Source organism: Bufo gargarizans, chromosome 3 (genome assembly GCF_014858855.1).
Source record: "Bufo gargarizans isolate SCDJY-AF-19 chromosome 3, ASM1485885v1, whole genome shotgun sequence".
Lineage (NCBI taxonomy): Eukaryota > Metazoa > Chordata > Amphibia > Anura > Bufonidae > Bufo > Bufo gargarizans.
The window spans coordinates 312,825,972-312,850,208 of NC_058082.1; the positions used below are offsets into that span (position 1 = coordinate 312,825,972).

At 42.6% G+C, this 24,237-nt stretch overlaps 1 protein-coding gene across 1 annotated transcript in view; it reads left to right on the forward strand.

The window, feature by feature from the left end:
• Nucleotides 1-24,237, forward strand: part of LOC122931860 (mannosyl-oligosaccharide 1,2-alpha-mannosidase IA-like) — a 140,874-nt gene that overhangs the window by 42,031 nt on the left and 74,606 nt on the right. The window contains exons 4-6 of the mRNA XM_044285915.1: nucleotides 7,646-7,761; nucleotides 8,287-8,367; nucleotides 18,045-18,139. Coding sequence (XP_044141850.1) covers nucleotides 7,646-7,761; nucleotides 8,287-8,367; nucleotides 18,045-18,139 — 292 coding nt within the window. The remainder of the gene's footprint in view (nucleotides 1-7,645; nucleotides 7,762-8,286; nucleotides 8,368-18,044; nucleotides 18,140-24,237) is intronic.

Consider the following 24,237-nt stretch of genomic DNA (forward strand, 5'->3'; position numbering starts at 1 on the left):
GACGACACAATTGATCAACAGTACCTTGCCATCGCAAAGCTTCAAGCAGGATGTTCTTAGACGGAAGTGGCCAGTGAGCTTACAGTGTCACATAGTGTCATCCGCAGGTTGCAACAGAGATACAGAGAGACTGGAAGAGTCACAGAAAGGAATAGAAGTGGATGTCCTTTGGGCACATCCCACACTGATGACCATTTCATTGTGAACAATGCCTTGTGGAGCCGGATGATTAATGCCACACAACTCCAGGCACATTTAAGGGATGTGAGAGGCACCCAAGTGTCATGTCAGACCATTTGAAACAGTTTAAATCAGCATGGTCTGCGTGTTAGATGATCTGTAAGGAAACCTGACCACACCACCAGGCACAGGCGTCACCGTCTTGCATGAGCCAGGGAGCATCTACGCTGGATGAGGAACCAGTGGGCCTCAGTGTTGTTCACTGATGAAAGTTGATTCACGCTGAGCACAAATGATGGCTGCCAACGAAGTTGGAGACGTCAAGGACAGCATCAGCTACAGATGAGCTTTTGGCGATGGTGGTGTTACAGCGTAGGCAGGTGTGTCTAGTCAATACAGAAATCGCCTACACTTTGTGAATGGTACAGTGACAAGCCCATACTACTTGAATAACATCATGAATTCAGCCATTGTGCCTTTGCATGAACAACACAGGCCTAATTTCATCTTTATGGCGCATTGCCAGCTCATAGAGGTCACATCATTATGGAAAGGCTGCTGGAGACTGGGGTACCTCAAATGGAGTGGCCTGCAATCCCGTTGAAAACCTATGAGATCAGCTGAGGCGCCATGTCGAGGCTCGTAACACTGTACCCCAGAACCTCAATGATCCGAGGGCCGCCCTTCAAGAAGAGTGGGATGCAATGGCTGTAATACATTGGAGTGTATGAGGGAAGCAATCTCATGAACTTGGAACTACGAAAAAAAAAAGAAAAAAAAAAGTTTTTAAAAATAAGAAAAATGTTAAAAATTTTAACATTTAATTCACCCCCTTGCCCCAAAATAAAAATACATAAACAATAAAAAATTTACATCATGGGTATTTCTGCACAAGAAAACACCCGTACTATTTAAAATATAAAAATATTTATTCCATATGGCAAATGGCAAAACGGAAAAAAAAAGTCTAAATGGTTTTGCCACTTCAAATTTAGAGGTCGTAATATGTCAATATTATTTTTCAAGGTTTATATATTTTTTTCCAGTATTAAAACACAAGAAAAACGACACATAAAGAGAACACTGTAAAAAAAAAAAAAATGTTGCGGAATTGTGGTTCTTCCCAATTACACTCCATTCAGAATTTATTTCCAGCTCGCCACTACTAGAGATGAGCGAAGTTTTAGAAAATTCAATTTGGCTGCTTTGCCGAATAAAAATTATTTTTTTGCTTTGTGACGAAGCGCTGCGATAGTGCCGCCCCCCATCATTGTACCCCTCTGATGCCGCGTTCACACATGATCACAATATCTGAGTGTAAAAACTGTGCACAATTAACATAATTTTTTAAAATAACATTTACTGCCTCCATTTGCTCGCGACGGGCTAGACGCCGCCATCTTGCTTGAAGATCTGGCGCAAAATCTTTTCTGCCCCGAGATGACATCACGCCGATTGGCGTGGTGACATCATACGTCACCGCACACGGCATTTCGCCGATATCAATCATGATGACGGTGGCCTCCCGTTGCGGCGAATCAAATTTATCCTGAAATTCGGATTGAATTTGCTTATCTCTAACCACTACATCGCATGCAACATTAAATGGTGAAATTAGCAAGTGCAACTTGTCCCGCAAAAAACGTCCTCATACAGCTATGTGAATGGAAAAATAAAAAAGTTATGGCATGCGAAAGGCAGGGAGTGAAAAACAAAAATGCAAAAAATGGAAAAAAAAAAAAGGGCTGGAAGGGTTAAAACCAGGAAATGTTAAGGATGGCAATAAAAAAATGATTTGGCGCATCTGAATAAAATATGTGTCTAAAATGAGGTTTGGGAGTCAGTGCCTATAAAAATACCCTGACTAAAATGCTAATCATTATTGATTAAAATGAGGTGTGGGAGTCAGTGCCTATAAAAATACCCCCACTAAAATGCAAATCATTATTGATATACCATTAAAACACAAAAAGGGGGTGGAAAACACAACACTCAATAATAATGCAATTTAGGCAGTATAGCTCCTGATGACACATGCAGACTATGTAGAAACACGTAGAGCACGCCAGCTTAGAGCAGAATTATCATGGACTGTTAGATGGTAGTCAATGAGTCAGTTGAGGACAGTGCAGACAGCGCATATCAGCACGAGAGCGTTGTCAGTGCACCTACGATTAGTAGAATTATTCATGGTGATCTAACAAACTATTGATATATGGTGCCCTGATATTTTTTAAAGGGAAAGGGGTCTCATCTTAGACACTTCCCACACTACTGATCCTCTCTGACTCACGCTTGAATGTTGGGTTGATTGCATCCTTGGCCACTCACAGTGACTGACTGTGAACCTACAAACTATTGCTGTTCACACCGTATGGTTGAATTGGGGACCCCGGCACTGCAGTCTATCCCACAGTTTTAGGCATGGTAAAAGTGAGTAAGTATTATCTGTAGTTACCCAGCATTTTTACCACCCACCTCAAATAAAGTAGTGGTTGGTGGTGTGGACTGTACTCCCCTTTCTTACAATATACTGCCTAAATTGCATTATCATTTGGTGTTGTGTTTTATAACCACCTTATTTTCTTTTATAATAGTATATCAATAAAGATGAATATTTTAGCCTTTTTTTGTTGGCAGTGGCTCTCTTACAGAAACGTAAAACATATATTGTCTGATTGTTATTGTAAAATGAGGTGCACTAAAAGTTTGGTGTAAACAGTGTCAAGAAAGTGGTGCAGTTATCATAGTAAAAAAGGGACTATGTTTATTGGACAATGTAGTAAATTTACTAATGTGATTGCACTTAGACCTTTGGTACATTTTTGGTAAATAATGTTGCATCAAGTTGTAAATCTGTTTATTAAGCAATTGCACCAAAATTATAATCCACTACATCTAACTTGCCTGTTTTGGTCTTCCAGCTTGACAAAAGAACGTGGCTTAGTGCACGTTTTGGTGCAAAATAAGCCAACCAATAAGTAGTGACAAAAGTAACTAGCCCTCACCCAAATTTATCATCCAGCATGAGCCACCTTGGTAAATTTGGCGCATCTTAATGAATAGGTACTGCATGTAGCAAAAACTGTTTCTTTAATAATATGTAAATTATCTGAAGAATAATTACTCTGCAATTAATGTGAAAATTACTTGAAACTGAAATTGCTCTGTAATTGGAAAAGTCTGGCTAATTGCAAGGGATTGATTGCCGTTAATAAGTTGCAGACGCTTTTACGCAATGTGAACAAACTTCAGTGGGATTTATTTGAATTTTATTAGCATATTGGAAAAAATAAAAATGACGTACTTTATAGCACTAAAATCTTATATGAAGTTAACTTATAATCGGGCACATGCAGTTTTGAGTGGCATATTTGAACATATTGAGTTTGTTTACACCAGCTAAGTGCGCATAATCTGTTGATCTTTGAGTTCTAGACAATATGTTGTGTTAGTCTGCTTTTTCACTATTTATTTGAAACACCTTCAGCTGTTATCACATTGTTTACTTCATTTTCTGTAAGCAAATGTTCAATTGTCAGTCATCATGGTGAAATCTGTTTCTTCTTCAAAGGAAATAAAAGTTGGTAGCTTAAATGGTCACTAACGTTTCATACAACTTTGCATAAATCAATAATACAGACAACTATAAGAAACTTTGTAATATAGCTTACCGAAGAAAAAGCCTCTTTCATTACTTATCAGCTCTTTGCCTCTTCCCTTTTTCTAAACTAATATTCATTCATGTAAGAACTTTTTCTGAAAAGTCATCTAAAAGTATAGGTACACTTTAAGGCATTTTTACCTGACAAGTGGGTGTTCCCTGTACTTGCGGGTGGTTTAAAAACTTAGGAGCAAGTTATCTAAAAGGATCACCATCTCTTCATACTAAATATTTAGCACACTAATAGAGATTGACAAAAGCACTGGTTGCCTTTATCTCAGGCAGTTCAAGTCTGCAATGGTGTGCTTGCACCCAGTTTCCCCACTGTGGATGTAAGTTAAGATAAAGAAAGGTCTGCCCAGTCTCCCTCCCATTGTCCACATGTTTGCCTCAGAGAATGGTACCAGGGAGGGGTGCATAATGTAAGAAGATCCAAGTCCAAACAGATGGCTATGTACTGGACCAGAGAGTCTGGGAGCAGAGGGAGTCATACAATGGCCAGTGAAAATGACAGGACTATGAGAAGTGAGAAAGGCTTGAGTAAGGAGTGACTACCAGTAGTGACAATGAGGTGAGAGACCTCCAGCTGGAGGGGTGGTTCAGGAACCAGGCGAGTCTGGTTGCCATGGTGAGTAACCAGGTTATCCACATGTGTGAAGAATGAGAAGGGACTCAGATGCAACTGGCAGTGAGGCAGAGGTAGGCAGGAGCCCCTCTACAACATTTCACAGTGGAAGCAGGCCATACTGGGGACCTAGTCTAAGAGAAATCAGGTTGGCAAGAGGAGAAAACTCAGTGGAAAGTGGAAAGAACATCATGTCTGTATCAGGGAAGTTTCCCCTGGGACTAGGGAAATTCTATAGACACTATATATATATACTGTATACACCAAAAAGGGGAAAATCTTACTTTGCCTAGATTGCAGGCTGATAGCTCAGGAGAAGCATGTGTTAGAGTAGGTCCTGTCTGTTTGAAGCCACCTTGTCCCTGGTAGATGGGTCCGAGGTATTTTTTATCACTAATATGCACAAAGAGCTTCTACTTTTTCTTACAGTAAGTATAGCAACAATGCAGTTTCCCTTTTTCATGAATTCAATGTTTACTTACTGTATGTCTTTGTGCATTAAGCAGTGTGCTGTTACTTGTAGTTCTATGTATGTGTTATAAGGACTGTAAGAGACTGTAACTACCACAAGTAATATGCTGTCATATTAGAGAGGTTGCGACTGAGTTTACTGCAGATTTTGAAACTGCCTCTGACTGAAATTATTTCAGCACCATTCCAAACACCTGCCTGCATTTGTACAAAGGTGCATTGGGTTCTGAATAGAAATCAATATATGTGACTTGCAAAACATAGAGAGACAGATATGTGATTACTGACTTTAAACACTGACTTTCATTTTTCCAAAGAAGAAAAAAAAGCTGAGCTCTGATTGGTTGCTATGGTTTTTGGGCTATGAGTTTCTAAGACATTGTTATTAATCTGTTTTGATAAATTAGAACCATAAAAGACCATTGAGATCCTTCTCTTGATCCATTATCTTGACTAGAAGTAGATCACATCCTGTGATGTACTGGATCAGGCTGAGCTTACTTCATGCAATGTCATAATATAGATAGAATCTGGCCCTGGTCTTCTTGTAATGGCCTAATGTGTAGAGTCTGGCCCTGCACACTAAGTTCTTGTGAGGTCACAATGTAGAATATGGGTGTGGTCAACACAGCAGGCCTATAAATCAAGCTTAGTCTTTGACAACAGTTTCTCTCTTAGTCTGGCTCTACGAGTGTAATTAGCAGTGAATGTGGACCCACTGTACCAACTAATCAGTTTAACTTTTGGCTGCTCCCAGTGGTGTTATTCTGGTGATCTACTGGTTTTCACCCTTTAACCTCTGTACAGGCATGAGGCCTTCACTGCATTAGAGCCACCAGGCCGCTACCTCTTGGAATAGTTCCAGTGTAGTTGGCATATGATCCACAGGGGTCAGAGACACTGGTGTGAAGCACTGAGGAACATGAAATACTCATAATCAAGAAAGAGGTCAGTTTGTGGTATTTGTGAAACTGGTCTGAAGTTAGGGTAGGGAACAATGGTTGACAACGGTATTCATGCTTTAGTCAGGGAAGGCATCAGATTATCAGAGTCAATGAACTGGCAGAGGTATGGTATACAGGCAGACAAACAGATAAGCACACCTTCAATGGAACACTTGCAAGCTAGGAGCCTAAATATCAGACAACGGGGTGGAACAAACAGCCCAGAATCAATGAGAGTTGATAGGCACCTTAGTCAGCAGCTGAACAGGAACCAAGTGGAAAAGTTAGAGTACTACAGAGAAGTTTCACTTAATACACACAGGGTGAGTGGAGCAACACCCATGCCCACCTGCGATAGTGGGGCAGTGGAGGACAGGAGTCGACAGCGTAACAATAAGCTTGTGCAAGCTGCAGACTTGAGATGGACTAAGTGGACTATGTAAATCAAGGGACGCTAGTTCCCAGATGACATTGAAATGTTGATGAGAAAAAGTTCACCTACTGTGTGACAAAGATGGGTATTGTATCATGGCAGACGTCAGCAACCCTAACTGAATTGCACCTCTCCACTACCCTGCCTGCAATTTTTTTCTGTATGTACATTAACCGTGCGCTGCCTCAATCTCTAAAACCAGCATTCAAGCTTTCGTGTCTGTTCAGACTGTACCTGTGGTTTTCCTGTGTTTTTGGTGCATTTTCTCTATGTCTGAACCGGAGTCCCTGGCTCTAGTGGATAAGCTACCAACTACGTCTGGACTATCCCAGGAAGTACCAGTCTTGTTGATAACCCGCAGCGAGGTCCGGATCCCTATGTAGGGTTTATAGGGTGAATACTAGAGAAGTGCCAGAGTAATACCCTTAGGGTAAGCACTATGGCAAACCACTTGCTGATCACTAACACCTAGAGCTATTAAGGATATTAACTTTTTTAGTGCCATATAGACCACCAATCATGTCTCCTAATCCCTCTTTCACCCCAGAAGATAGGGCAGCTCTAATAAAAGCTTCATTTTTGTATACTATTATTCCCTTCACCAATCTAGACCACCATGAGTGTTTCTATTAACACTTTTACCACTGTAGATCACCAGTGATGTTGGTATTACATTTTATACAACCATAGACTAGGGTTAAAGGTATATTAACCCCCTTTTTACTACAATTTTCTACCTTTAACACCTAGATTAAAGTTAATCCTAAATCCATACTATATTATGTAGCAATGTATGATTGTACTATAAATTTATATTATTTATGACATTTATGGTATTTTCACTGGATATGCCATAAAGGTCTGATAGATGGTGATCCATCTTTGGAACCTGCATCTGTCTCCCAAATGAGGGTACCCTGACCCTGTTCATCCTGTTGAGGAGGCCACTAAGAATGAATAAAGAAGCGTGCACGGCTTTCATTCTAGTCAATGGGAGTCATCGAAACATACTTTCTTGTCTGACCTCCTGTTCTGGAGATAGCTGCAGGTCCCAGAGGTGAAACTGGCACCTGTCAGACATTTGTAGCATATCCTGTGGATAAGTCATCAATGTCTAACGAGGAAAAACCTGTTTAAGTATTATTTGGGCACTATTTGTATTGTAGTGTTTTGTGTTATTTTATAACATACAGTACTGTTTTTATTTTTAATAAACTCACAGACACTGTGATGACTGTAATGGGCTTTAATACTTTGTTTGGTCTTTGTTTAATCATCATAAATCAGCTAATAGGATTACAATGCAGTTATTTCTCTCTTTCGAACAGGGGGATTAAAGGGAGCAACAATAGTTGATGCCCTGGACACTCTTTTCATAATGGATTTGGAGGAAGAGTTTGAAGATGCTGCAAAGTGGGTAGAGAATAGCCTAGATCTGAATGTGGTAAGAATAATTCTCATAAGAAAATGATACAATTTAACTCATTAACGGTCATAGTATACACATATTACTAATACTGGACTGTCCTGGCAGTGTGTTGGTCCTTCCATATCTGGATCACCACTGAACTTACTGTAAATCAACTCGTGCCGTTCCCTGGCTCAGATGCCTACCAAAAATACATTTTTGGGAAATTAAAAACAGAGTAAGGAAGTCTTTAAGAAAAATGTAGTCTATTTTTGGAAATCACAGAACAGCACAATGAAAGTGCATTTTCCCTTTATATAGCCTGCTATGTTTCCTGAAATATAAATATGGACTTGCTTAGATGTCTATCGAATGCTTTAATGAATTGTGCTGTGACGAACCTACAAAAGTGTTTCCCTGTGGATGCAGTTAATCTGATCAACTTTTATGATTATACAGTACTTGGAGAATAATAGCTAATGATGTAAGACGGATTTCTAGCCACATTAATTGTAAACATCTGTCCTTTTTATTGCATTCTGAATCTTTTTTTTCCAAAAGAATGGAGAGGCTTCATTGTTTGAAGTTAACATCCGATACATAGGAGGACTCCTCTCTGCTTATTACCTGTCTGGAAAAGAGGTGAGAAAAAATTTAGTTTAATATATTTTCTGTAATGTGAAACATGCTGCAGTTTAGCAAAATTGCTCTGTATGTATTTATAAAGTGCTGACGAGTTCAGCAGCCTAATATACATGCATCCATAGTAGTACACACATCAGGAACAATGGCATAGAAAGTCAAAGACCTTAAAGTTATTGTATGAGATCAGAAACACAAAAAGGGCTACTTAGTTGCCTAGAAACAGCACCTCTCTTGACCATGGGCTACATCAGTACCAGTCTCAGCCTATTAACAAGAGGGGCACTGTTTGTTAAATTTTGACATTTTTCTCTAATTCTATGCATGCCAAATGACATTTTTGGGAATTTTTGGTGATTTTTTTCAAATATTTTCGAATATCGTACAGTTTTTGCACTGGCCACTAAGCCTAATAATAGGTTGATAATTCCTGTTCTGTAGAGACTACTTTTCATCAGTCATCATCACAGACAGGGCCGTCTTTAATATTGATTGGACCCTGGGGAAGAGGGAGAACACAAGTGCCTTTGCCGCATTCATGGCTCCATACTTTATTAACTAAGTAGCAGAACATGTAGGGCATACATGGGGGATGTCCCTGCACTTTACTATTATTTCTGGGCACCGCTCCATTGCGCCGCTGTGGCTCCGTTACATTCCCCCTCGCTGTATGCTAAGTAACAACATCAGGACACCAGCTATTCTTTGTGGCCGTTCCTTCTCCCTGGCTGTAGCGCTGTCCAATCGCAGCGCAGAACGTCACAGCCAGGGAGAAGGTGAGTTTTTTTTCTCCCTGGCTGTGACGTTCTGCGCTGAGATTGGACAGTGCACACAGTACATTTACATACAGCACTAAATGTATAGGGAGGTGTACACCTACTACAGTACACATGGGGCTTCACACTTTGCTAAGCAATTTCCCATCGCTATGTATCCTGTATTCCCGGTACTTACCTGCCTGTCCGCGCTGCTCTGGTGCCGCTCTCCGGTATGTGTACGGTCGCTAGGAAATGGCGGCGACGCGCAAGTGCACCTAAAGGGAGCGCGCACTGAGGAGGGTGGCTCAGCACAGAATGCGTTCTATGTTGCCCTCTAGGCGGTACTGCAGGACTATCGATGTCAATGGAGGAGAATCCTCTTCGTAAAACCACAGATAACACTAGTGCAGATCATGTAGCAGTGTTACCTGCAGTCCTACATAAAACCACAGATAACACTAGTACAGGTCATGTAGTAGTGTTACCTGCAGTCCTATGTAAAACCACAGATAACACTAGTGCAGATCATGTAGTAGTGTTACCTGCAGTCCTATGTAAAACCACAGATAACACTAGTGCAGATCATGTGTTAGCGTTACCTACAGTCCTTAGTGTGTCTCCCTGTGCCTCTCTCACAGGACTCCATGCTGGAGGTGCCACCTCCTCCTCAGGACGTACAGTAGGAACACTGTGGACATTGTGGGTAGCATGTTTTGGTCTGTTCAGACTTCTGGGGCTACCCACCCCAACAATGCACACAGCAAAAATGGTATGCATTGTTGGGGTAGGCCGACCTAGAATTCAGAACAGGCATTTTCTTGAAGTCGGGTTTGCGGGTTGCGGTGGTGAGTGAGCCTATAGAGGCCCTGAGCGGGGACACTATGGCGCCTGCGCAGCTGCACAGTTTAAAGGGAACACTGGTCACAGGGCATGTCTAGAAAACGCTACCATAGAAGTCATTGAGGCAGATATGCTAAGACTGGCTTTATAAACCTCTCAAACATAACTCTAAATGCTGCTAACAGCCCAGGTATATGACTCCCATCACCTTGCATAGAAAAATCTACAATCATAACAATAAAAACAGATTCCAAAAAAAGGATATGTATCTGGTTTTACCTGTTAGAATTTTTTTTTGCGATGACACATTCCCTTTAAGGATATTTATGAAGTATGGAAGGAAACAGGCATTCGTAGAGGAAGCCTACATGAAAACAGATAAAACGTTCAGAGCCACTCATAGCCCCTAAGCAGCAGTACTTACCGGGAACCAGTGATCCACTATATTATAGAATAAAAATATATTATTATAATAATAATATATACAGTCATGTGAAAAAATTAGGACACCCTTTGAAAGCATGTGGTTTTTTGTAACATTTTTAATAAAAGGTTATTTCATCTCCGTTTCAACAATACAGAGAGATTAAAGTAATCCAACTAAACAAAGAAAACTGAAGAAAAGTCTTTTCAAGATCTTCTGTAAATGTCATTCTACAAAAATGCCTATTCTAACTGAGGAAAAAGATAGGACACCCTCACATGTATTCCCTCTTAAATTGGCTCAGATCTCACACAGATATATCACACCAGGTGCACATAATTAGTAGATCGTTACTCTGCATGTTGAATGAGGCTTGCCCTATTTAAACCTCAGACATTTAGTTTGGTGTGCTCCTGACTGTTGAAGTGAGAGTGAGCACCATGGTGAGAGCAAAAGAGCTGTCAGAGGACTTCAGAAAAAAGATTGTAGCAGCCTATGAGTCTGGGAAGGGATTTAAAAAGATCTCAAAAGATTTTGAAATCAGCCATTCCACTGTCCGGAAGATAGTCTACAAGTGGAGGGCTTTCAAAACAACTGCCAACATGCCCAGGACTGGTCGCCCCAGCAAGTTCACCCCAAGAGCAGACCGCAAGATGCTAAAAGCGGTCTCCAAAAACCCTAAAGTGTCATCTCGAGAACTACAGCAGGCTCTGGCTACTGTTGATGTAGAAGTACATGCCTCTACAATCAGAAAGAGACTGTACAAGTTTAACTTGCATGGGAGGTGTGCAAGGAGGAAACCTTTGCTTTCCAAGAGAAACATCGAGGCCAGACTGACATTTGCCAGAGATAAAGTTGACAAAGACCAGGACTTCTGGAATAATGTTCTTTGGACAGATGAGTCCAAAATTGAATTATTTGGACACAACAGCAGAGGACATGTTTGGCGTAAACCAAACACAGCATTCCAAGAAAAGAACCTCATACCAACTGTGAAGCATGGAGGTGGAAGTGTCATGGTTTGGGGCTGCTTTGCTGCAGCAGGACCTGGTCAGCTCACCATCATAGAATCCACGATGAATTCTACTGTGTATCAGAAGGTGCTTGAAGAACATGTGAGACCATCAGTTAGAAAATTAAAGCTGAAGCGGAACTGGACCATGCAACATGACAATGACCCAAAACATACTAGTAAATCAACCAAAGATTGGCTGAAAAAGAAGAAATGGAGAGTCCTGGAATGGCCAAGTCAAAGTCCAGATTTGAATCCCATTGAGATGCTGTGGGGTGACTTGAAAAGGGCTGTACGTGCAAGAAACCCCTCAAACATCTCACAGCTGAAAAAGTTCTGCATTGAGGAGTGGGGTAAAATTTCCTCAGACCGATGTCGAAGACTGGTAGATGGCTACAAGAACCGTCTCACTGCAGTTATTTCAGCCAAAGGAGGTAACACTCGCTATTAGGGGCAAGGGTGTCCTATCTTTTTCCTCAGTTAGAATAGGCATTTTTGTAGAATGACATTTACAGAAGATCTTGAAAAGACTTTTCTTCAGTTTTCTTTGTTTAGTTGGATTACTTTAATCTCTCTGTATTGTTGAAACGGAGATGAAATAACCTTTTATTAAAAATGTTACAAAAAACTACATGCTTTCAAAGGGTGTCCTAATTTTTTCACATGACTGTATATAATAATATATAATACTATGAACAGAGGCATAACTTGAGGCCTCAAAACAAATCTGTAACAGGGCCTCCCATGTACCAAGTATTGTGTATATAATATTAATGTCTTCTTGGTGGCATATAGCCATTTCAGCACCGTCAGGCACCACAGCCCCAATGAGCTGCTACCCCTTATACCTAAACCCTGATTAAAAATGTTAGAAGTCGTAGCAGCTGGTCTATTTTCTGAAGCGCTACATGATTGTGCTGATGCTTCTTATCGAACTCTGCATAGCTTTATGAATGTAATTAAATGTTGCAGCTTTATTGAATTAAACAAATTAAAAAATGAATAGAAAAGTGAATATTGGGACACATATAATACAGCAGCTTCAGACTGCTATTTGGTACAAATATACCTATGAAAATAGAGCAAATAATAATCTGGTACAATGGTTCCCTGTGTCAAAGGGGCTGTCCAGCCGTTAATATTAAAGGGGTTGTCTCATCTTGGACAATAGGGGCATATTGCTAGGATATGCCCCCATTGTCTTATAGGTGCGGGTCCCACCACTGGGACCCACACCTATATCAAGAACGGAGCCCCACAAGTGAAGGAGTGTGCACTGCGCATGTGCAACCGCCCTCCATTCATTTTCTATGGGGCCGGGGGTAATAGCCGAGGCCCCATAGAAATGAATGGGAGCGGGGGCCACGCATGCGCTGTACGCTCCCATTCACTTCTATGGGGAGCCGGCTCAGTGGTGGCCGGACTGGAGTCCTCCAGCCACCACCTTGCAGGGCTCCATTCTCGATATAGGTATGGGTCCCAGCGGTGGGACCCGCACCTATAAGACAATGGGGGCATATCCTAGAGATATGCCCCCATCGTCCATGATGAGACAACCCCTTTAATGACCTATCGTCGGCGGGGGTGTCAGAATAATGTTGGAAGAGGAGGCGGTGCTTCATCCAGCAATTACACTACGCTGCCGCTCCACTGGAGACGAGGTGTAGTGTGAAGACTAGGAAGTGGCACCCGCACAGAGCACCGCCTCCTTATCTCACAGCTGATCGGGTGTCAGACCCTCACTGATCAGATATTGATGCCTATAGGTCATTAATATTGGGGCTGGACAACCCCTTTACCAAATCAGAGCCCTGTATGCTTCTATGGCTTTCTGCTCTTCTATGGCCCTGTGCACTTTTATGGCTTTCTGCTCTTCTTGGGCCCTGTGCTCTTTCATGTCTCTCTGATCCTTCTATGGTGCTATATTCTGTATTTGCTTTGGAAATCAGCTGCCTAATACTAATGTTCTGCAGTTTTAGTGCTATTTTCATTACTTTCTTCCATCTCCCGAAAGCAGTTGATTACAGCGCATACATATGATCATGAAATTTTAATCAAACATCTCAGGGTTATCGTCTCAGCTGATTCCATCTTACACACTGGAGATTACATTAATCAAAGTCTCAATCATGTAAAACATGTTGAAAGAACTATGAAGTCGATTTTATAATGATTTGTCTCTGATCCACATTGGTAAAGAATTCTTTAGTACTGCTTCCAAATAAAGAATTTCATATACAATTCAGCCATGTAACATTTTAAATATTTGTTGTTAGATGAGAAGGATACTACTCACACTTCAGAAGACCTCATGGTACTGTCTTTACTTTATTTTCCACAATTAAAAAGGGTTGCATGGCTCTCAGGCCCACTTGTTCAGAGTTCGCCGAGTTATAAACCACATATTGAGCGCTTGAATAATTGGTTTACGACTTGGCGAACTCTGAACAAGTGGGCCTGAGAGCCATGCAACCCTTTTTAATTGTGGAAAATAAAGTAAAGAAAGTACCATGAGGTCTTCTGAAGCGTGAGTGGTATCCTTCTCATCTAACAACAAATATTCAAAATGTTACATGGCTGAATGGTATATGAAGTTTGAGTATCTGAGTCAAAGTGAGACTCTAAGTCAGCCAGAAGTGGAAAACACATGGGAGTACCCTGATTGATTATCCAAATAAAGAATACAATTTCTGTTAAAATTTGATGTGTCTGCTACATGCAGAGATATGACCTAAAGCATTTGGGTGCCAATGGAAAATCTGTAACTATAAGCTAATAATTACTGCACACAACCACCTTCATGCAACTTTGTGACTAAAATGCGTGCTCTAGCATTGATCCTGTGGAAATAAAATATAGTCTACAAAATCTGTAAGAGGCGTTCATATACAGTTGAAACCAAAAGTTTACATATACTGTATAAAAAGACAAGATATTGTTTTTCTCAATATCTGACATGAAATCAGAGCAAACCTTTCCTGTTTTTGGTTAATTAGGATTACCATAATTATTATTACTTGCCAAATGCCAGAATAATGAGAGAGAGAGAGAGAGAGAGAATGTTTTAAGGCATTTTTATTACTCTCTGCAATATCAAAAGCTTACATACACTAATATTACTATGCCTTTAAACAATCCTGGACTGCACATATGATGATGTCATGTGTTTGGAAGCTTCTGTTAGTTTGTTGACATCTGAGTTAATTACAGACACACCCGTGAATGTATTTAAATGAACACCTGAAATACAGCTTCTTTGTGTAGCATCATGGGAAAGTCTAAAGTAATCAGCCATGATATCAGGAAGAAAATTGTGGACTTGCACAAGTCTGGCTCAACCTTGGGTGCAATTTCAAGATACCCGAAGGTGCCTCGTTCATCTGTACAAACAATTATACGCAAGTACAAACAAGACGGGATTGTTCAGCCATCATACCGCTCAGGAAGGAGACAGGTTCTGTGTCCCAGAGATGAACGTGCTTTGGTCCATCATGTGCATATCAACCCAAGAACAAAAGCAAAAGACCTTGTGAAGATGATGGCGGAAGCTGGTAAGATTGTGTCAATATCCACATTGAAACGAGTACTGTATTAACATGGGCTAAAAGGCCACTCTGCCAGGAAGAAGCTATTACTCCAAAAGAAACATAAAAAAGCTACATTAATGTCTGCGAATGCACACAGGAACAAAGACCTACATTTTTGGAGACATGTCCTGTGGTCTGACGAAACTAAAATTGAACTTTTTTGGCTATAATGACCATCGTTACGTTTGGAGGAAAAAGGGAGAAGCTTGGAAGCCTAAGAACACCATCTCAACTGTGAAACACAGGGTTGGCAGCATCATGTTATGAGATTGTTTTGCAGCAGGAGGGACTGGTGCACTTCACAAAATAGATGGCATCATGAGGAAAGAAGATTATGTGGAAATACTGAAGCAACATCTCAAGACATCAGCCAGGAAGTTAAAGCTTTGGCGGAAATGGGTCTTTCAAATGGACAATTACCCGAAGCATACTGCCAAACTGGTTACGAAGTGGCTTAAAGGGGTTGTCCAGGTTCAGAGCTGAACCTGGACATCCCTCCATTTTCACCCCGGCAGCCCCCCTGACATGAGCATCGGAGCAGTTCATGCTCCGATGCTCTCCTTTGCCCTGCGCTAAATCGCGCAGGGCAAAGGCATTTTTCTGAGTTCCGGTGACATACCGGGCTCTCTATGGGGCTGACAGGCAGCCCGGTGATGTCACCGGCACTGATGGGCGGGATTTGGCTCTGCCCTAGCCAGTAAAACGGCTAGGGCAGAGCTAAAGCCTGCCCCTCAGAGCCGGTGACGTCACCGAACACACTGCTGGGCGGAAGTTACCGCCCGGCAGTGTGTTATTGAAAACACAAGAGCCTGTGCCCTGCGCGATCTAGCGCAGGGCACGGGAGCGCATCGGAGCATGAGATGCTCCGATGCCAGGCTCAGGAGGGCTGCCGGGGTGAAAATAAGGGTATGTCCGGGTTCAGCTCTGAACCCGGACAACCCCTTTAAGGGTAACAAAGTCAATGTTTTGGAGTGACCATCACAAAGCCCTGATCTCAATCCCATTAAGAATTTATGGGCAAAGCTGAAAAGGCAGGTGCGAGTAAGGCGACCAACAAACATGGCTCAGTTACACCAGTTTTGTTAGGAAAAATGGGCCACAATTCCGACCAACTATTATGAGAAGCTTGTGGAAGGATATCCTAAAACGTTTCACTCAAGTTATACAGTTTAAGGGCAATGGAACCAAATTTTAATGAAAAACTTTTGACTTTGCAGAAAGTAAAAAAAAAAATGCCTTAAAGCATTCTCTCTCTCTTTCATAATTCTGGCATTTGGCAGATAATAATAATTATGGTAATCTTTATTGACCAAAAACAGGAAAGGCTTATTCTAATTTCAGATATTTTTATATAGTGTATGTAAACTTCTGGTTTCAACTGTATATCACACAGGTCTACCTAAAGTCAATGCTGCAGGATTTAAAGAAATGCAAAAACTAAAGGAATGCACCAACCAAATTAATGCATGCAAGTGCTGGCAATTATAGTTGATAATATGTGTTCTTTATTGCTCTCGAATTATGGACACAACATCTGAACATCCTGCAGTTCATCAGAAAATGAGTTAGAGCACCACGCTTCTGGTTCTGATGAACCATGGGAGGTCAGAGTGTTGTATCCATAGTATGGGCACAAAAAAAGCTCCTGTATTAGTCTGAAAATTGTCTGAATAATATTTTTTTAAACAAAATGGCCTACTTAGGTACAGAGGTGTGATTATATCAGTGATCATTTATCTTCTTACTCCTTTTCTGGAAAAAATACCCCCTTAAGCGACAATCAGTGAGCAAGTATGAAATATAGCCTTTAGAAATCGAGTCAGAAGTCAGAGCTACAGGTATATGCAGACCTCACTGGGACACATTCCTAACAGCTGTATTTTGAGCTTGAAATCTATCCATAAGTAGCAAGCATGTATGGGATATGTTCTTTGCTAGTGAGGTGACACCCTGCAAGTAAGTATGAGACAGGCAAAGTGTTAAAGAGCACCTTTCAGTTGGATCAACCCTATCAAACCAGGGATACTACTTGCGAAGATTAATCCTGCTGATTGAAATTATATCTGTCTTTTTAAAGTCAATTGCGGCAAATAAATATTTTTATTCTTTATGCAGATGATGGCTTTAGTGCAACAGGGGGCCCTAGCCACTCGGTGCACCTCAGTTCCTCTTCATTCTAGGTTCATAAGAAATAAAACTCTTTTTTTTTCTTGGGAACTCCCCAATCGATTTTCACAAGACATGTTATTTCAGTCAGATCAATCCTATCAGACAGTTTTTATTGTTTTATAGGATTGATGCTGCTGGCATGTACTCTTTAAGTTCTAACTGAAGTGTTTATACTGCAATGATAATGATGGTATTGCCATAATCGTACCAACCCATAGAATAAAATTATTCATACCACACAGGATATGGTGTAAAAAAGCACAAAAAACAATAATAAAATTTAATGTATTTTTCTATTGTCCCAAAAAATTAAGAAAAGTTCATCACTAGACCATATGAATGGCTGTAGTGTCCACTGCAGGATGCAGGTCTTTAGACTTGGTTAAGGGTGACGGGTGTCTTAACTGTAATACCTTACAAGAAGCAAAGTCTGCCATGCAGATTCTTCTTTCTTTCTCTCTTTCTTGCAGTAAGTTTCATAGAAATTAGTTAGTCTCTGGTTCCTGAGACCTAAGCAGAAGGAGCACATGGACTTTCTTTCTTCCTATTCACACACTCACTCTAACCTACTCTCTCTTCAGGAAGTAGGACTAGCCCACTCATGCCCCTTCTGTCCCTGACAACCCTACCATACTGTGCTGTGTCTGCAAAACATTTAATAACATTACATTATATAACATCACAGACCAGTTTGTTAACAGAAAAATCTAAAAGTTATAGTTCTTGGAATGTTTCAAGTAAAAATACAGCTCAATCCTAAAGGTCCAAAATAGATCAAACCTAAATGGTAAAGTGTGTTGTGCAGTTATACTTTTTTAATCAGTGAAATAAATGTGAATTTCTGCAAAACCTGAACAGAAATAAGCAAATATTGCATCTGGTTCCAGGTGTTCCGGGAAAAAGCAATTAGTCTTGGGAAGAAGCTGTTACCGGCATTTAGCACACCTACTGGTATCCCTCGTGGTATTATCAGCCTTGGAAAGTAAGGATAATATTCTGCATGTTTTCTTTTGTATATTTGTTGCTTATAAATATGTCTCTATTATGTATTAAATTACAGTGAAATAAAAGTACCTTAAAAATGAAGGAATCGGTAACTAATGCAGCCAACATCTGGGTAATGGAGCTCAAATTAACAGTTGTATATTGTGGTAATACATCTAAAGACTTTCAAAGGATCATATTTTCACATGATGGCAAATGCACCCTGAAGATAACTTCAGACTGTTCTTATTGGACTGTCATCTTTGATTTTTGTTATCATTGATTTGTGTTGGTCAAACTGAGCGGAGTCTGTTGAAGGAATAGACTTTACTGTAGATGACTAACTGGCCTTTCTGGGTGACAGCAACTGCACAACCAAGACATATTGGAAACAGATAAGGTCAGGGCCACCAGAACAGTTTCTATTTCAGGAGATAAATCACATGTCAGGGTCATAAAGACAAAGTACTTATCACTTACTAGTGTTGATCGAGCACCAAAGTGCTCGGGTGCTCTGGTGCTCGAGTAGAACACTTTGGAATGCTCGGGTGCTCTACAGATAACGCAAGCACAATGGAACTCAATGGGAGAACCAGAGCATTAAACCAGGCACCCCCTGCTCTGAAGAGGGGAGGGTGTCTGGTTCACAGAAAAAGGTCAGAAATTGATGGAAACACCACTGAAATGGTTCAGGAAAAGCATGGGGAGGATGTCTGGATGCATCTTGGACTCCCAGGTCGCTACTGGGAACGATGTTGCCCGAGTAGTACGGCACTTTTACAAATTGACAATAATATGCAGAAAACCAAAGATAAAATCAATTTTAGAGGAAAAATTGTTAGGAAACATTCTTTCCTGTATATTTACTTGTATATATACAACCTTTATTACACATAAAGGAGGGCAACATACACAGCCTTAAAAAAATTATGATTGATGGCCTGCTGGTGACCCTCTAAAACATTAGGAGCAAGGGCCTGCTGGTGACCCTCTAAAACATTAGGGGCGAGTGCCTGCTGCTGATCTGACCATCTAAAACATTAGGGGTAAGGGTCTGCTGATGAGCTTACCCTCTAAAACATTAGGGGCGAGTGCCTGCTGCTGATCTGACCATCTAAAACATTGGGGATGAGGGTCTTCTGCTGAGCTGACCCTATAAAAAATTAGGGGAGAGGGGCTGCTGCTGAGCTGACATCTAAAACATTAGCGGCGAGTGCCTGCTGCTGATCTGACCATCTAAAACATTAGGGGCGAGGGCCTGCTGCTGATGTGACCATCTAAAACATTATGGGTGACGGCCTGCTGGTGACCCTCTAAAACAATAGAGGTAAGGGTCTGCTGCTGAGATGACCCTCTAAAACATTAGGGGCGAGGACCTGCTGCTGATCTGACCATCTAAAACATTAGGGGCGAGGGCCTGCTGCTGATATGACCATCTAAAACATTATGGGCGAGGGCCTGCTGGTGACCCTCTAAAACATTAGGGGTGAGGGCCTGCTGCTGATCTGACCATCTAAAACATTAGGGGTGAGGGTCTGCTGCTGATCTGACAATCTTAAACATTAGGGGTGACGGCCTGCTGCTGAGCTGACCCTCTATAACATTAGGGGCGAGGACCTGCTGCTGATCTGACCATCTAAAACATTAAGGGCGAGGGCCTGCTGCTGAGCTGACCCTCTAAAACGTTAGGGGCGAGGGTCTGCTGCTGAGCTGACCCTCTAAAACAATAGGGACGAGGGCCTGCTGCTGATCTGACCATCTAAAACATTAGAGGTGAGGGTCTGCTGCTGATCTGACAATCTTAAACATTAGGGGTGACGGCCTGCTGCTGAGCTGACCCTCTAGAACATTAGGAGCGAGGGCAGCCTAATGAGCATGTTGGTATGATGGAGAAGGAGGAGGACGAGGAAAGGAAGATTGAACCTTATACAGTTTTTCTGTGGTGGAAGGGGTGCATGGGAATACACCATACAAGCCACATTTAAAGTGCTTTTATGTTCAGCCGCTTTCCTCTGGTGGAGTAGAAAAGTCAGGGGCAATCCAGGCCTTGTTCATTTTGATAAGAGTCAACCTGTCAGCATTTTTTGCTGACAGGTGGATGCGCTTATCAGTTATTATGCCCCCAGCAGCACTAAATACCAGCTCTGACAAAACGCTGGCGGCAGGGCAGGCCAGCACCTCCAAGGCGTAGAGCGCCAGTTTGTGCCACGTGTCCAGCTTGGACACCCAATAGTTGTAAGGCACAGAAAGATCACTGAGGACGCTGACACGGTCTGCTATGTACTCCTTCACCATCTTCCAAAACTTTTCCCTCCTTGTTACACTAGGCCGCGCATCAGGGTGAGGTTTCTGGCGGGGTGTCATAAAACTGTCCCAGGCCTTGGAGAGTGCTGCCCTGCCTCTGTTGGAACTGCTGTGTGTTCCCCTCGTCTCCCCTCCTCAGTTGCCCAAGGAACTACATACTCTGCCGCCAGTTTTGTCAGCTGCAAATTTGTGGAGCAATTTATCCACAAGGACCTTCTGGTATTGCACCATTTTGCTAGTTCTCTCAACCACAGGAATGAGAGATGAGAAGTTCTCTTTGTAGCAGGGGTGAACAACCAGTAATCAGTGTTGGCCAAAATGCGTATAATGTGACGGTCACTGGAAGGGCAGCATAACATAAAGTCAGTCATGTGTGACAGAGTCCCAACAGGCAAGACTTTGCTGTCCTCATCAGGAGGATGACTCTCAATCTCCTCATCCACTTCCTCCTCTTTGGCCCATTCACGCAGATGGAATAAACCTGCTATGGGTACTACCCTCTGTAGCGGAGGCAACTGTCTCCTGCTCCTCCTCCTCCTCATCATCATTATCCAATTCGTGCTGATAAGACGAACTGAGGGTGGTCTGCCTATCATCCTGTGTACTGTCTTCCCCCATTTCCACCTCAGTAGACACAGAAGTGGGATGGTTACGCTGATAATAACGGCATCGCCACTCACCATCTGTGTTGATTTTTCAAAGTTGTGTAAAACCGCACAGAGGTCAGACATCCATGCCCACTTGTAGCTTGTGAAGAGCAGAAGCTGACTGGAAAGGCAACGACCATGTTGCAGCTGGTATTCCACTACTGCCTTCTGCTGCTCACAAAGCCTGGCCAACATGTGGAACGTGGAGTTCCAGTGCATGCTCACGTCGCACAACAGTCGGTGAGCTGGAAAATGCAAGCGCTGCTGCAGCATTGACAGACCGGCGGCAGCTGTAGATGATTTTCGGAAATGGGCACACACGTGGCGCACCTTCACCAGTAGCTGAGGCAAATTGGGGTAGGTTTTGAGAAACTGCTGAACCACTTAGTTGAACATGTGGGCTAAGCATGGTATGTGTGTGAGCTTGCCGAGCTTCAAAGTCGCCATCAAGTTATGGTCATTATCAGACATAACAATGCCTGGTTGTAGGTTGAGTGTTTGGTCCCTTATACCCTGCCACAGCTCTGCGGCGGTTTTCTGTTTGTCACCTAAGCAAATTAGTTTCAGCGCGGCCTGTTGATCTTTCCCATTATCCATTATCTGTGATCTTTCCCATTATCTATTTATACCCAGGACTGTGACAAGGGGACATCTTCTACATCTGGAGGAAAGAAGGTGTCTACACCAATATAGAAGGGGGTTCTTTACTGTAAGAGCAGTGAGACTATGGAACTCTCTGCCTGAGGTGGTGGTAATGGTGTACGCACTAATAGAGATCAAGAGGAGCCTGGATGCATTTCTGGAGTATAATAATATTGCAAGTTATAGTTACTAGAATTTTGGAGAAGGGTCATTGGTCCAGGAGTTGTTCTGACTGCCAAATTTGAAGTTTCCCTTAGGCTTCATGCACACAGACAAGAATAGGACAGGTTATATTTTTTTGCTGACCACGGAATGGAGCAACGGATGCGGACAGCAATCTCCACTCCTACAGAATACTGAAACTGTAAACTGTAGGAGGATATTAACAACCCCATTACATTTATCATAATGTGATTTTTCTTGCAGTTTTCTCTAAAGGAAACTCATCAACAGTATATCCTATATAGTGATCCCTCAAAATACAATGGCCTCAGGATACATTATTTTCAACATACAGTGGTCTTTTCTGACCCATCCTAAGTTGAAACTAGACTCAACATACAATGTCTCAGACTCAGACCCAACCAATCAACGACACTTTTCTGGTAAAATAGCTGTATTAGATGCTACGTAGTTAGCAGCTATTCCTGACTGTTATAGGTAATTACTTGTTTTATCTGTCTTAAAGGGAACCTGTCATCAACTCTTTGCTGACCTCACTGAGGGCAGTATAAAGTAGTGATAGAAATGCTGATTTCACCAGTGTGTCACTCATGAGCTAAAAGTAAGTGGTTGCTGAGAACCAGCATCATAATCATTGCAGTACAGGATTCAAACCCATGACCGGCCATGTCCCAGGCAGTAGCTCTAGCCACTAGACTACCAACCCTTCTGGACTTTTCCTTCTACTGAACTCTTTGATCTACCTTGTTCCAGCCTTGCCTTGTTAATCTCTGTGATTCCTTGCACCTGCTACTTCCTCTTTATAAGCCCAGCCTCTTGCACCAGATCCCTGCTGGTTATTGGTTTTCTGGACTTGATCCTGCTACATCTACTGCTGTTCCTCTGTTGCTACTGCTACCAACTCTACTGCTGCCGACCTCGGAATTGTCCCCGACTACTCTTCTGCTTGTCCCTACCAACTGAACTGCTACCACCGTTCCTGATCCGGATTGTCTGACCACGCTCACTGCCGCCTGCCCTGACCCACCGCCTGCCAACCGATTACGCCTCTGCCTGACTTCCTGCAACTACAACCTGCCTGCGGTCCTTGCCACTGGGCTCCCACCTCCAGACAGCTGTCCTCTGACTCAGGTGAGCCTGTAGGATTGCAACAGAATAACCAGCCCTAAAATGGATTCTGCGATGGCCACCCTGCGAAAACAAGTCTCCGAACTTCAGGAGTTTGGCGCCTCTGCCCAAAAGGAAATGGCTCAACTTCAAGGCGCAATCCAGAGCCACCAGAGGGAAATTATCTACTTGCAGCGTCAACTACAGGACGTACGCGGCGCGGTCACAGACACCCGCATGCCTTTCCCAGTCAAAGTTTAACGGCAATCGTCGCCAGTTTCAGGGGTTCCTCAACCAGTGCCGTATCTACCTTCAGATGCAGCCAGGCTCCTTTTCCTCAGACAGAAAGAAGATCCTGTTCATCATTATAACCTTCTAACTGACGAGGCCCTGGCATGGACATCCCCATATGTGGAATCCCACAGTCCCTTATTAAATAACCTAGACAACTTCACCGCAGCCATGAGCCAAGTCTTCGACGACCCTAACCGCTGCGCGACTGCCGAGGCTAGGCTGCACAGTCTACGGCAGGGAAGACGCTCTGTAGCCGAGTATACCTCCGAGTTCCGCTGCTGGGTCACGGATACCACCTGGAACCCCGCTGCTCAGAAAAGTCAATTTCACTGCGGACTCTCCGAACTTATAAAGGATGAGCTCGCCAGGGTAGACGCCCCAGACGATGTGGATGACTTCGTCCAACTGTGCATCCGAATTGACAGGAGACTCATGGAAACAAGGAGAGAAAGACTCTGGTCCTTAGATAACAGGCCCGCGTACCATTTCACTCCAACGACTCAGCCAGCTCACCAACCCTCCATCGAACCGATGCAGGTTGACACACTGCGCAAGACTCTATCGGCTGCTGAAAAGGAGAGACGACTGGCCGCCTTTGCCTTTACTGTGGTGAGCCAGGGCACTTCGCTATTAGGTGCCCCAATAAGACTCGCCGAACCATCGCTGTCACTAAATTATGGGAATTACAACAAGCCACAATCTCACCCTTGGCCTCTGAAACCATGGACACTACAGGTACTGGGTCCCACTTCATTGTTCCCATCCTTATCTCCATTGGGGAACGACAGCTTCCCTGCTCTGCAATGCTTGACTCGGGGGCCGGCGGAAATTTCATGGACTTGACCTTCACCCATGAGAACAACATACCACTGGTAACCAGGGCAGCCCCCATCGATCTGGAAACGTCGATGGGACCCGC